The 13,912-nt window shown below is 38.6% G+C and overlaps 1 protein-coding gene across 3 annotated transcripts in view; it reads right to left on the bottom strand.

Annotated features, from left to right (window-relative positions):
* The window catches only part of arhgef10la (Rho guanine nucleotide exchange factor (GEF) 10-like a), a 412,439-nt gene that overhangs the window by 318,159 nt on the left and 80,368 nt on the right, over positions 1-13,912 (bottom strand). For all 3 annotated transcript variants that reach the window (XR_007828683.1, XM_051122260.1, XM_051122262.1), the window contains one exon: positions 9,205-9,326. Coding sequence is in view for 2 of the 3 variants with exons in the window: in XM_051122260.1 (XP_050978217.1) it covers positions 9,205-9,326 (122 nt within the window). In the remaining variant the exon portion in view is untranslated. The remainder of the gene's footprint in view (positions 1-9,204; positions 9,327-13,912) is intronic.

Raw genomic sequence — 13,912 nt, 5'->3', positions numbered from 1 at the left:
AATGGGTTTGAAAATACGATGTAGAAGCCAAGAGTTGTCTGAAGAATATAAAGCCTCTGAATCTCTCCGTCTCCGTATCTATCTCTCGTCGTCTCTGCCTTTCTCTTTCTACCAAGCGGAACGTGTGCACGAGGGAAAGTGGTGAGCCACCACAATCTCCGCCAGCCCTCGGGATCTAATTGGAGGATGCCATTGCAAGGGACCACAGAGGGGTGTGACGAGAGGGTATCTTTAATCCCCTTGATCAGATGACATGGAACACAGAACAAAAGGTCCTCAAATCCCTACTGCGCTGAGCGGCAGGCACTGTCACCAAGCTGCCATGCTGGCTCAAGGAACGTATCCCAGGCTTTAAGCTACACTTTTAAACACCCCTTTATCCTGCACAGCTGTGCCTCTGGAAAAACTGCATAAAATTCTCTGAATGATCATAATAATTACAAGAAACAGCTACTAATCAGGTGCTGACAAGGGAGTGGTAATGTTAGATAACCAAATCTCCTGCTTCACTTTCAATTCCAGTACACTTTGCCTTATCAGCCTTGGGGGACAGGTAAGGTGGAGACGAATCCACATCAATGGTGGTGGAATGCTAATGAACCACATTTAAAGAGAAGACACAATGATCCAGGTTGCTTCGGGTTCCCAGCGGAGGCCAAGTTTACACTGCGGCAAGCATGCAAAGCGCTTTAATGTTGATGTGCGACCGCTGTTTAATTTGCAACGGCCCGTGTGGGGTGATCGGCTGAAGAAGACTGACAGCATAATTAGCTGAGAAAAAGACAAACTAAGGCAATTCAATGAAATACGATTAGCAGATTAACTCCAAGATCAAGGCTGTTTTGTTTCCTCTCGTTAAACTATTACTCTCAAAATGCTCCTATATTCTGCCGAAAGTATATCACAGAAAGCGTTGACGTTTAAATTAGCACATTTGTGCCCACTAAGCTTAGCTCCTTGTGGTTATATTAGTCCCTGCCCTTGGTTTTCTCCATAAAAACAGAGGGGGCGTGAGGAAAAGGGGTGGAGGACAAGACGGTGACTGCTTGTTTTAAAGGCTCTGTTAGAGCACTGATGATTTCCAATAATTAGCACGTAACTGTCAAAGCTACAGATCAACCCCTTTGCAGATGACCTCGCTCCCAGACTGTGCTGCAATGCCACTTCTAGTACGAGAAGAACAGATCCACACTGCCCTCTACTGCTGGATAAAGTCAACAATGTGGAACGCCAAGTCAAACCTCTGTGATGCAAAACAGGAAAATCTGACATGTGGGAACATCTCATCCATCTGAGATGGGCTGCTATTATCATTGAGCTGAGAATTAAAGGTATAGTGACTCAAAACTGAAAAAACCTATACATTTTGAAGAACGTTTCCACTGTTGTCCATTCAATGAAAGGCAGAACACTGGAACGTCCAATAAACAAAGAACGAGTAAAATATCACAGAATTTTCATTTTGGGAGGTAACTATCCCTTTAACTAGATAAAAGGAGGCTTTTCTGTCTCTTTCGTAATACCCCTCATACATTAGAGGTAATTTTACTGTCAGCAAAAAGCCATTTTCGGTGTCACTTACTATACCACATTTCTTTATCTCCTAATAAGCCCTAAGTCCTCTATTTACGCCATTTCTGATGGCCTTGCGATACCTCAAGTTCACCTGAGATATCATTACAATCTAATATGGCTCTCATGACTGGAGGGGAGAACAAATGGACTATAGCACAGAGCCAGAAAGGCATCTGGGCTTATTACCGAATTGGCCTTTCGTAGAACAAGATCTCCACACAGATGCTATGATAGCCTTGCTGCCATGGGCTATTCACATAGCATAATGTGGTAAATCCTGGTCACAACCCTGAGGCAAGCCCATAACAGATATGTCACTGTGCTCGTGGGCTGTTGGCAGCCTACTGCGGTGCTCTGAAAAACCATGGGCTGCTTGCAAAAGTCTCTGAGCGTACCTGGATGGTTATGACTACAGGAAATATTGATATGGTAAGGAGAAATTTATGGTCAGGCAGTCAAGGAGCTTCTGGCAATGGTATGAATTGACCCAAGACTAGACTTAAGGTGGTAGAAGAAAAATTAAAGGGATTGTTCATCCAAAAATGACAAGGGTGTCATCATTTACTCACTTCTCATGTCTTGTAACCAAATAGATCTGATGATAAATCAATCAAATATAGCAAACAATATATTTAATTTAACATCTGCAATGTAGGGAAAGATTTTCAATGAATAAGGACTTTAAAAGATGTTCACCCGAAAATAAAAAGTCTGTCATGCTCCAAACCAGTAAGACCTTCGTTAATCTTCAGAACACATTCCGACAGCTTTCTGACCCTGGATAGACAGCAACGCAACTACCATGTTCAAGGCCCAGAAAGGTAGTAAGGACATTGGTAAAATAGTGACATTAGTGGCTCTCAAATTTAATCAGAAATATCTTATTTTGTCTACTGAAGATAAAGGTATTGCAGGTTTGGAACGACAAAAGGGTAAATAATTAATGACAGATTTCATTTTTGGTTAAACTATTTCTTTATAAGTGTTATTACCTCAGACAGACTTGTCTAGACTACTTTCATTGTGTTTATATATAAAACAGTTCATACATATTCATAAAAAAATTAATTATAACATAAAAGTATATATATAAAAAGTAAATAAAGGTAACTATCCCCTCAAAAAGGATCATTTACTCACCGTCTAATGTTCCAGAACTGCTTGACTTGTTTTTGTGTAACATAAAAGAAGATTTTTCAAAAAATGTCTGTTTTTGTCCATACAATAAAAGTTACGTTGGTCCATTGTTGTTTTGGACCCCACTGACTTTCAAAATAGACTTCAAATATTCATGTTCTGCAGAGGAAAGAAAGTCATACACGTTTGGAACAACATGAAGTCGAGTACATGACAAAATTTTAAATTTATGGGTGAATTATCTCTTTAAGGGCGTTATCTTAGCGTTCACACTGGCACAAATTGAATACACCTAACGCCGTCTGCTGGAGCTAAACTGTTGCGTGTATATGATTTTATTTTCACCACCTGCCAACTCACAAAGAGCTCATAAAATTCACTTTACCTCATTATTTGCCCTCTGCTCATTTTGTTTTGAACACACCACATTTTCCGTTCATAAAATCATGTCGCATCACAACTTGTCATTACTTACTGTTTTTGGTTCGTTTAGAAGTATTTGGTCCGTGTTACATTCATATTTCATTCGAACCACACCAGAGTTTGTTTGGAAGTGGTCTCAGTCCGCTTGTTTGGTGTGCACCAGGGTTCAAATGGCACCGTTCACACTTACTCAAATGAACCACATTAACAGAGCAATTGCACCAGTTAGTTTTAATCAAACCAAATATGACAAGTGTGAACACACCCTAAATTTCAGGGTTTTTTTCTAGAAATGCACTATTCCCTGTTCATAATTTCACTGCTGTCAAGAGCGACACTTGTTACTTTTGAAAGCTGCACTGTTTAGCACCAGACATGACCAAAGTCACCCTCAGAACAAAAGCGTTTGAGACTTTTTTTGTTGCATCCTGTCACCAAACTTCGCAACGGACAGTGACAAGCTCCAGTAGTATGTCGGGAGCTTCCGCTGAGCGCAGCGATTTGCAGCCTTGACCGAGACGGCGAGTTTATATCATCATTTGTGACAGGTCCTCTGTGATCCTGACAGAGAAAAGGAAATCAGATTTACACTTCCTGTCCAACATAATCCAAATGTGTTGAGGGCCCAATGCATTTGCCCCGCTTGAACTCTGCAGATGAACAAGTGACAGATTAGGGCAAAGCTATTTGAGGAAGAAAAAAAAAACAAAAGGGCTCATAATTAATTACACTGATCCTTGGAGATGAAGGGGCAGATGAAGAGGAGGTTAAGCTATCAGCAATTAATAGCAAAGCCTCGATGAAGCCTCCTGGATTTAGCTGTAAGTCGGGTTGGGGGTTTTAAAATGCAGCTCAATGTACTGTATACGTGTTTGTATTTGCTTGCAGGATATATTGCAGCATAGGAGAGAAAGTGTCACAGCAGTCCAGCGGAGATGTGAGGGAAAAAGCTTTTAATCCATGCTGTGGCGTCTGTTCTTCACAGACGAGGAGGAAGATGAAATGCAGAACTCACAGAGGGATCGAAAGGAAGCAGAGAGGGGAAAAAACGCAGGCCTCATATATGCACAGAAAAGATTGCGGAAGGCATAACCCTGTCTGATTTTATGGGAGAAAAATCCATGCTGACAAAAAACAAAGGAGAAAAAAGTAGAATCAACAGAGGGCTGCCGTGTAAGGGGAAGGGCACCTTTCTCCAAGACATTTCTGATCTATATTTCATGTCCTTTCTGTCTTGGTCTCATGTGTTGAGCATCAGCTTGAGATTTTTTATCTTTTTTCTTCCTCTTCCTGCTGTAACAGCTTCAAGTCATTGGTGTCATATATCAGTCCCTCTCCAAATGGTGCTATAAATAGACTCCATCCACACATTCACCATCGCAAGAAATGTCATAATGCCATCTCGTCAGCAGTCAACACTCAATCATTGAGTTCTGCAGCCATCGCATCAGTTATGGACTACAATTGGTCCGCTCTCAAGCAATAGTGCTGATAGAAGGTAGACAGGAAACAAAACCAGTACATCCAGACCATGTCAGAACTTACTGTACAACAAGTAACACTTGTATACAGGATATCAATCCTCATCTGAAGGATGCAACCCAAGTGGGAAATTCACTTTTTGTACACCAACCACAGTGGCAGCTGAATGCAGAATTTTACCAATGTTTCACCCATTTGTTTTCCCATTCATACAATATAAATAATACATTTCAAAATAATAAATAATATACAGGTACAGGAATTTGCTACAGCCAATACATATGCCCATACAGTGCTGTATTTAAGATGGAAGTAGCATATATAGCAACCCGTAGCAGATCTATACAGGTGGTTTCAAAGGAACGCTGGCAAAATGCTTATTGGCTGTGTATGCAACATGAACCAATCAGCTTGTGCCAAGTAGTTTCATGCTGTAAATATCATCAGCCTGCGGCATCTAGAGTTTAATGACACAACTTGACATATATATTATGTAAGTAACAAAAAAAAGTATGGATTCTCTTTGCATTCAAGATTGCTTGTTAGTATATCTCCACTGAATCATGAGAAAATTTACTGTGGAAGAATGCACAAATCCATTGCAATTATGATGTAAATTGCTGTGACTGATTATAATTGAACTTACCAAGAGGATGGTTTTAAAATAATACAAAATGACCCTTTACAAGCTGTTTCCAAATGTATTCTACACTTCACAGGCACAACACATGGCCAGCAAATTTGAAAAATCTACATGCAAACGGTGGTTTGCACTTAAGATCACTGATGCGTCAAGCTTATTTCTTGAAGCCCGAAAGCAGCTTTTAAAACCTTGAGTGGCTATTGACAATCAAAACACAATCACGGGTGACAAAAAAGCATTTAAAACTCCAAACTAAGTTAAGTATACTGGGCACATATCCACAACAAAAAGTTGAAGAAGGCTCTAGTTTCTAGTAAGTACACTTCATTGGACAGAACCATGACATGGGTTTAAGTACTAAGAAAGAGATTGAGAAAACATTCTCTCAATTTTTTCCCCCTTGTGTTAATCCCAAAAAAGAAAACAGCCAAACCTGATACGTCCAAAAAATCCTTTTTCCAGCTTGTCTTCCCACACTTCAAAGCACCCGGTATGGAATCTCCACGGTATTAAAAAACACTCTCAAATAAGAGCCATCTTCTCTCCATCCTAATGCTTCATCGGGAAACAGATTTTGTTTCTTTCTCTTCCCACGAGACATCTTTACACTTCTCAGTACTTCTAGCGTACAGCTTTTACAGCTGAAGTAGATTTTTAGTGGAGGGTTTTTAGCGCGTTAAGGCTTCTGTATCATCCACGTGAGCGCTACCTGGTTGGAAGACCTGATAAAACCAAACTCCAAATCTCTAGGAACACACAAACCTGTAAGTAACTTCTCAAAGCAAAAAAACTGAACTTTACAGTTAGAGCACATGCTAACCCACATGCAAGTTTGAATCTGGCTTCCTCCCTTTTATTACCCATATGAAAAAAAAAGTCTGAAGGGTCAACAAAATGGAGATTATAACATTATAATACAGGTTAGACCTCAATAAATGTAAGTATATGTATTTGAGAAGCACTCCTCTTGAATTGGTACTGCATTTCAAGAACAATGAGAGCCTGTTTGTGTGGTATTACAGGGTTTTTGCAAGGCGCAGAAGTGGGTCAGATATTGCCTGGTGGACTGGTTAGGGGTGGGACAAAGAGACCCCACTGATCCGCGTCAGAAGTGAAAGACCTGATAACGGTTATCTCCTCCGCCTAACAAGTCCACCCACCAGGCTTTTACAAAAATGGCAGAACTGTGTGTGTGCAGATCAGTTGTTCATGGTGCGATGCTACAGAACTTCTATTTTATTATTGGAGACGAGCAAGTCCCCCAACGGCTTTTCTCTTTTGATCTTGGTCTTCAAGTGCCCCTCCTTTCCAATCCCAGCACCAATGAATGTTCTGCCAAGCATATCAGCAGCCAAAACCTAAAAGTAAGATGTTTTGGAGGCCTTGGCACTGGCTAATACATGCTGCCTAGTGGTAGTGGCAGTTGAGGAGCAAGGCTGGATAAATGCTGACAGAAAGACAAAAGATGTCTCTGCCAGGAGGACTTAAAGTCACACACTTTAAACCAGGCGTGTCCAAACCTGCTACAAGTCCTACAGAGTTTAGCTCCAACCAGCTGCAACACACCTGCCTGGAGTTTCTAGTGAGTCTGAAGACCCTGATTAGCTGGTTCAGGTGTGTTTAATTGGGGTTGGAGCTAAACTTTGCAGGACAGTGGCCCTCTGGGAGCATGTTTGGACACCTCTACCTAAAACCCATTTCACCTAGTCAAGAAATGCATGTTATTTTTTTTTTTTTATTCACTGATAGTTGTTCATGAGTCCCTTGTTTGTCCTGAACAGTTAAACTGCCCGCTGTTCTTCAGAAAAATCCTTCAGGTCCCACAATTCTTTAGTTTTTCAGCATTTTTGTGTAATTGAACCCTTTCCAACAATGACGATATGATTTTGAGATCCATCTTTTAACACTGAGGACAACTGATGGACTCATATGCAACTATTACAGAAGGTTCAAACACTCACTGATGCTTCAGAAAGAAACACAATGCATTAAGAGCCGGGGGGTGAAAACTTTTTGAATTTGACGATCAGGGTAAATTTAACTTATTTTGTCTTCTGGGAAACATGCAAGTATCTCCTGTAGCTTTTGAAGGGTAGTACTATATTTAAAAAAAAAAAAAAAAAAGATATTTAGACAAAATTATAAAAATGTACACATTTTCAAAAAGTTTACACCCCCGGCTCTTAATGCATAGTTTTTCCTTCTGGAGCATCAGTGAGCGTTTGAACCTTCTTTAATAGTTGCATGAGTCCCTCAGTTGTCCTCAATGTGAAAAGATGAACCTCAGAATCATACAGTCATTGTTGGAAAGGGTTCAAATACACAAAATTGCTGAAAAACCAAAGAATTTTTGGGACCTGAAGAATTTCTAAAGAACAGCGGGCAGTCTTACTGCTCATGAGCAGTAACTCATGAGCAACTATCATATTAAGAATCAAGCATATGTAAACCTTTGAACGGGGTCATTTTTAAACATTCATAATTAAATCTTATTTAGGTAAGTATTAATCAAAAGAATAAGATGCATTTTGTATGATCCCTTTTATTTTGGTAAAATAATCGAAAGATTCTGCAAGGTGTATGTAAACTTTTGACCTCAACTGTATTTGGTGGCAGGACTGTGCTCAAATACATTTAAACAGGGTACTGACACTTTTGGATGAATTTCTATGATTTTCCATTACCGTTTGAGGATTATTTTCCCACAAACTGGACGAGAGGTTTTCAAAAAATATTATAGAGATCATTATCACATAAAGTATAAAGTAGGTAAAAACTGAGCAGAAAGGTAAAAGAGAAAGCATCCTGACTATAGAAAATTCCCATGACTTTTCAATGGCCAAATTTTAAAACCTAATGTATTTCAAGTATAAGAAATGTTTTTAAGATAGATAGATAGATAGATAGATAGATAGATAGATAGATAGATAGAGTCATTCAAGAAACCAATAAATTCACATTATTATCAATAACCTTCATGACCTTTTAAGAATTTGCATGAACACTTTTAAAATACAAAAAGATATTTCTAGGTTTTCCAGAAACTTTGTTTGAGTTTGTAGCATCTGAGAGCACAAAGCAATTTGTCCCACCCCAGGTAACAATTCTTGTTAAAGGTGACTGAAACACTGCAGCAGGTTTCCACAAAGCAATGGCACCCTAGAGTTTGAGTCAAGAGAAAGCTTAACACAATTAAAAAAAACTCCTGAGCAGCTGTGGAAAGCAATGATGTGGAAAAAGTATACCGTCGATCAGTTTGTCAGAGCTCCAAGCTGTTGCAGAAAACGCACAATCAAGCCATTGCACCAATAGCCTTGATTTCCCATCTATTGGGCTGCAATAAGCTTTTAATTTAATGTAGCCTGATTGATTTACTCTCAGGTGTCCCACTGTCATTAACGTAATTGCATGATCACTTTATAACACCCTCACATGGTGACGGTGGTAATTTGGCACCAAGTTTCACCATTCACGGGTACGTCACCTAACTTCGTTAGGTCTTAGAATCTAGCCCGAAATATCATCTTCCAGACAGTAAAATTGATTTCATTCCTTTTTGACTGAGTCCGAAGCCATTTTAGTCTGTCTCTTACCCGAGTTCACCATTTGATATATGAGGAGCTTGCCGCTCTTAACAGCTCCTATTGATCCACAACCTCGCTCTCCTACTAGTGTGACTGGAAAGCTTCCATGTCACCTTGTAATTCCACAATCTTGCCAATGATCCTGTAAGATCATCCCATGGTCGGACTCTGTCTTTAGAGGCTCTATCTATGGGACTTTAATTTCCTAGCTAAAAATATGATTGCAACAGTTTCTAGAAGTACTTTGTCTTCAGGAAAAGAAGTGAGAAATGAACTTCTTTCTGCTCAAGGAAAGTTTCTGATTGGTCTTTGGACTTTGAAGCAGAAAAATTGAGCTTTTTGTAAATGGAAGTCTCTCACCTTCCATTCCTGGGCTCTGGAAGTGAAGACAGGAATGCGACAGGCCAGCAGTGGACACCAAAACGGAGCTTTTGTCTTCCCATCATCCTCTGCGGAGAACCAACCCGGTGTGTTTTCGTCTTCTGCAAGAGATTAGGTTATATTTGGCTTAGTTTATTATTCATTTTTCTACCCTCGCAGATCATGTGGAGTGACATCACATCTCATATGTGTATCTAATTATACAAACCGAAGTATGGCAGTAGTTAAGATGTTTGAGGCTCCTGGTGAGCACTCTCTGAAGATATTTTCAGTATAGCAGACTAATGAGCCTTCAAAAGTCTTATTCCTGCAGCAGGTGTCCGTCTCAGCATGTGAAGCAGCAACCTCCAGGTTTCAATTAATGAAGTCTAAATTCTGGAGGCGTGGGCCACCTAGGTCTTCCCTCACAGCCACTTTGACAGGTGTTTACAATTGCCAAGCACAATACTCGCCTGCCGGCAACCGTTCTCTATTAAAGCAATTCAGTAATTACTTATCACGGCCATCTTAGGCTTGCATAAAAATGTTGTGTTTTTCTGGTCCCCTGCGTCTTTGTGAGCACATCAACTCAGAATTAGCCCCAGAAACCATGAAAATAGGCTACAAACAAATGCAGTCAGATTGGACCCGGCTCATTTGTTTTCACAGTGTGAAAGGTACGTGGCACGGTTTGACGGCCGATGTACCATAGCCGCATCAACGCGCGAGTCAGAGCGGGAGACTTAAGGGCCAATTAGTTTGAGTTTAGTCTCACTGTTTCTCAAGGGCTTCAGGAGGATTTCTTTCAGGTTTCATCGCAGGTCTGCAAACGGTCAGAGTGCGACATCTCTGTATATAAGCACTTTGTGGACAACACGCTCTTAAGAGACGTTAGCGCTTTGATTTTTGCTTCCATTCTCCCTCCACTTACGATGGAGCCGACTCTCTAAAATCAATGCAATCAATGGCGTACTTCAAAAGGTCAGACTTCTAACACTTCTACTACTACTAAATTTCTCTAAAGGACTTCTTTTCCTGTAAGTACAGTAAGGCTATGGATAAGACCGCACAAATTCTTAAGATAATTGCACACACCTTGCAATAATCCCCTTTCAATACTTTAAGTCCAGAAATGAGAATTCTTAATCTAATCGTTTTATACAAAGTTGATCCTACCGCTATGGCAAATCTATGCATTATTTATAAAAGTATTAAAAAGTAATTAATTTTTTTTGAAGGACAATGGGAAAACAAAAAAAGAAAAGAGAATTTATTAAGAGGATGAATTTTGCCAGAAAGAAATAGGATTTCTCGCTGCCCTTACAACACAATGGTCACACTATGAAGATCATTTCTAAGGGAATATCTGCATATCTGTGAAAATATTTGACTGATGTAGATGATGTTCAGTATCACAGTCAATGGATTTCACTGTGAGAGAGATTTGAACAGAAGTTACCTAGTTTTAATCTTGTATAGCTGAGTAACTTCATATATATATATATGTAATCTCAAGTAATTTCTAATAGTAATAAGAGTTAGAGTTTTATTGCACTTTAGTTATGTTTTATTGTTTAAAAAATAATAAACCAAATATAGCGTGATAATAAAATTTTTTTTATAAAAAAAATGAGCATTAAATAAAAATACAATTATTTTATACAACACTTAAAAATACAAAGCTAATATTTATGATGTGATTTTTTTTAAAACATTTTTTCTTCTTTTTTATTTTGATATTATTATTTTGAATTCTCAACATTTTCAAGCCTAAAATCAGCAAGCTTTTGTTTTAGTGGGTTGCCAGCAAGTAAAGTGCACGGCCGGTTTTTAGCTCTGCCAGGTAAAGCGTCAGTAAATGGTTTGCATTTGAAACCAGCAGCATGTAGTCTATATGTTTGACTCTAGACCACAAAACCAGTCATAAGTAGCATGGGGATACTTGTAGCAAAAGCCAAAAACACATTGTATGGGTCAAAATTACAGATTATTTTATGCCAAAAATCATTAGGATATTATATAAGAAAATAAAATTTCCTACTGCAAATATATCAAAACCTAATTTTTGATTAGTAATATGCTTTCCTAAGAACTGCATTTGGACAACTTTAAAGGTGATTTTCTTGCACATTTTATCATGTCAAAACTTTCAATAGAACTTGCATGAAAATTCATATGCTGCTAATGTGATGTTTATAATTATTTTTTCATTCATATATTTGTTTTTGACATGTCTAGTATAATTTACTTCAGATTCAGCTATTTTTTTGTGAGTCAATGATCATGAAGAAACAAAAAAATAAAGATTAGGCCAACTAGTGTTTTGCATTCTGTTAACATGTGGCCTTCTGTGAGTAATTTGATGTTAAAAATTGCAGTCACCACTTGTTCTGACAGATTGTTTCTACTTTCAAGCCTGTTCTCATTTATAATTAGTATGTTTAGTTAAAGCTTAATAATCACACACATTGTGAGGAAAAACACTGTGTACAAACACTGTATCTACAAGGTTTGTCAAATAATATTTAAAACGCAGATAGTATCTGAGACAGACTCAAGCAAGTCTGGCCTTAGAGGACAACATGTTCTCACTGTTTACACATTTATTTCAGCTTCAATGAATTGCACAGACTAGCAGGTCAAGGTTTGACTGGGTACCTTTAGCAGTTCATCCCACTGGAACATGCAGTAACTGCACCAAGCTTTTTCTCATTCTGTTGAAATATTAAGTAAAACATCAGCCAACGTGTGCATTTTTGCATAAAAGTAAATGCTATCCAGGTGCATCTTTCTCTGCATCTTGTAAATAAAACCCTGACCCTCTAGACCATCAGACACATAATAATAAAAGCAAGGCCTTGATGTCTTTAGTCATTTAGAAGCAGAGCCATGACAGATATTACCTGTTTTTCATTCGATGTGGCTGTTTACATTTTCACAGCACAGTGAAGCATGAAAGCGAATTTTACTAACTTACAAAAGCGTCTAATCCTTCCACCTACCTCGTCTCCTTTCCATTCACAATCAGGACAGAATTCTCCATATCTTCTCATTAAATAAAACAGTTCTGCTATGATCTCATCACAAGTTTGCCCTTTGGAGAGATGATCGAGGAGCGCAGTTCACTTCTAAATCACTATAATTGAATTCTAGCTGTCAGTCAGCCCTACTTATGGGTCAGCGGGTTCGCTGTTTACCTGCCTCGCACTGCGACACTTAAGCTAGCTATTAAATTAGCTAATAGTTCAGCACGAAATGTGCTCTTTGCTAATTTGTTTGTCAGAAAAGGTCAAAATCCCAGTTTCAAACACTTTCAGACATTAGTAAATACCTAAGTTTGTCCAAACATACATGCTCAAACTCTGAGGTGAAGCGTAAACACTAGCTTTTGCGAGTTTGCTAGCAAGCTCAGTACCATTGACATTCAGGCCTTTGAAATATATTAATAATACACAATAATTGATGTTTCGCTCTCAATAAATGCTGCGGTGGCAAGTGAGATGAGGCATTAGCGTTGTTGAGGCCTATATTGCGCCCCTGCATAGCAAGGGCTAGCGCTGCTAATGACTCAGGCATAATGCATTCTGTCTGCGTAAACTCCCAATACCCTGGCTCGCACAATGCGAGGAACATGCCAAAACTCAGCGGCCAAACATTCTCTGCTCACTCCCTCATTAACAATACAGCAACCATCGTTCTATTCATGTTGTGTCGTAAAACTCAAGCCGCTTAGCAAAGGATAAGCAAACAAGTGTGCACCTCATCAGGGAGGCTGGGATTTAACCAGGGGTTGCTCATTGATAGCCGCTGTCAGAGCGTGAGAGAAAGAAAGACAATGGAGAAGGAGAAACTGAGAATGAAGGTGAGAGAATGATGGACAGGAGAGAGGATTTAGGCTCGGGGCTAACAGGTATCTCCACCAGACAGACGCTGGATGAAAAACTGGGATAAAATAAAAGTTAAATGTATTTGGAATACATCTGCATATAGGCAAAAAGCACACACGTACACAAAACTGTCAGATAAGAGTAAATGAATGATGAGAATTGGGGCTGTCAGTTTATTTCTGTACTGGAACTGTTCTACGCTGTGGTATTAAACAAATGTTCTGGGTTCATTTGAAGTGAAGCTCACTTGGCAGCATTAGCTGCATAATGTCAATTAGCAGAGAAAATAATTTAGCGTCGGCTATTTGTTTTTGTTAAATATAGAGCATTCAGAGTAAGGCTTTTACAATGGATTAAGGTGTCGGGAAGATTTAAAGGATGAAAAATAACATTTACATTTTTTAAAGCACTTACATTTATTTAAAAAGAAAAAGTATATTATTTTCTGTAAAAGGAAAGTGTTATTGGAGCTGTAAAGCTGTTTAAAAGCAGGGGTTTTCAAACCCAAACCCAAAGGGGTACAAGACGATTCTAGGTGGTGAATAATTTGGAAAAAAAAAAATTATATATATTATATATATTATAATTTTTGATCTGTATAATATCATGCTTTTACTCAAACGGTACAAATGGGTCTTTATTAGTGCTGTCAATCGATTTAAAAATATTAAATATTAAATATTAAATATTAAAAAAACTAATTAAATCACAATTTTTTTCACGATTAATCTAACCTAACATTCAAGTTTTTAAACAGTTTTATATTGAAATAATTTTAGGGCTGTCACTAACAATTATTTTGGTAATCAAGTAATCTGTCG

This window comes from Labeo rohita, chromosome 11 (genome assembly GCF_022985175.1).
Source record: "Labeo rohita strain BAU-BD-2019 chromosome 11, IGBB_LRoh.1.0, whole genome shotgun sequence".
NCBI lineage: Eukaryota > Metazoa > Chordata > Actinopteri > Cypriniformes > Cyprinidae > Labeo > Labeo rohita.
This window is presented reverse-complemented; position numbering and strand designations above follow the sequence as displayed.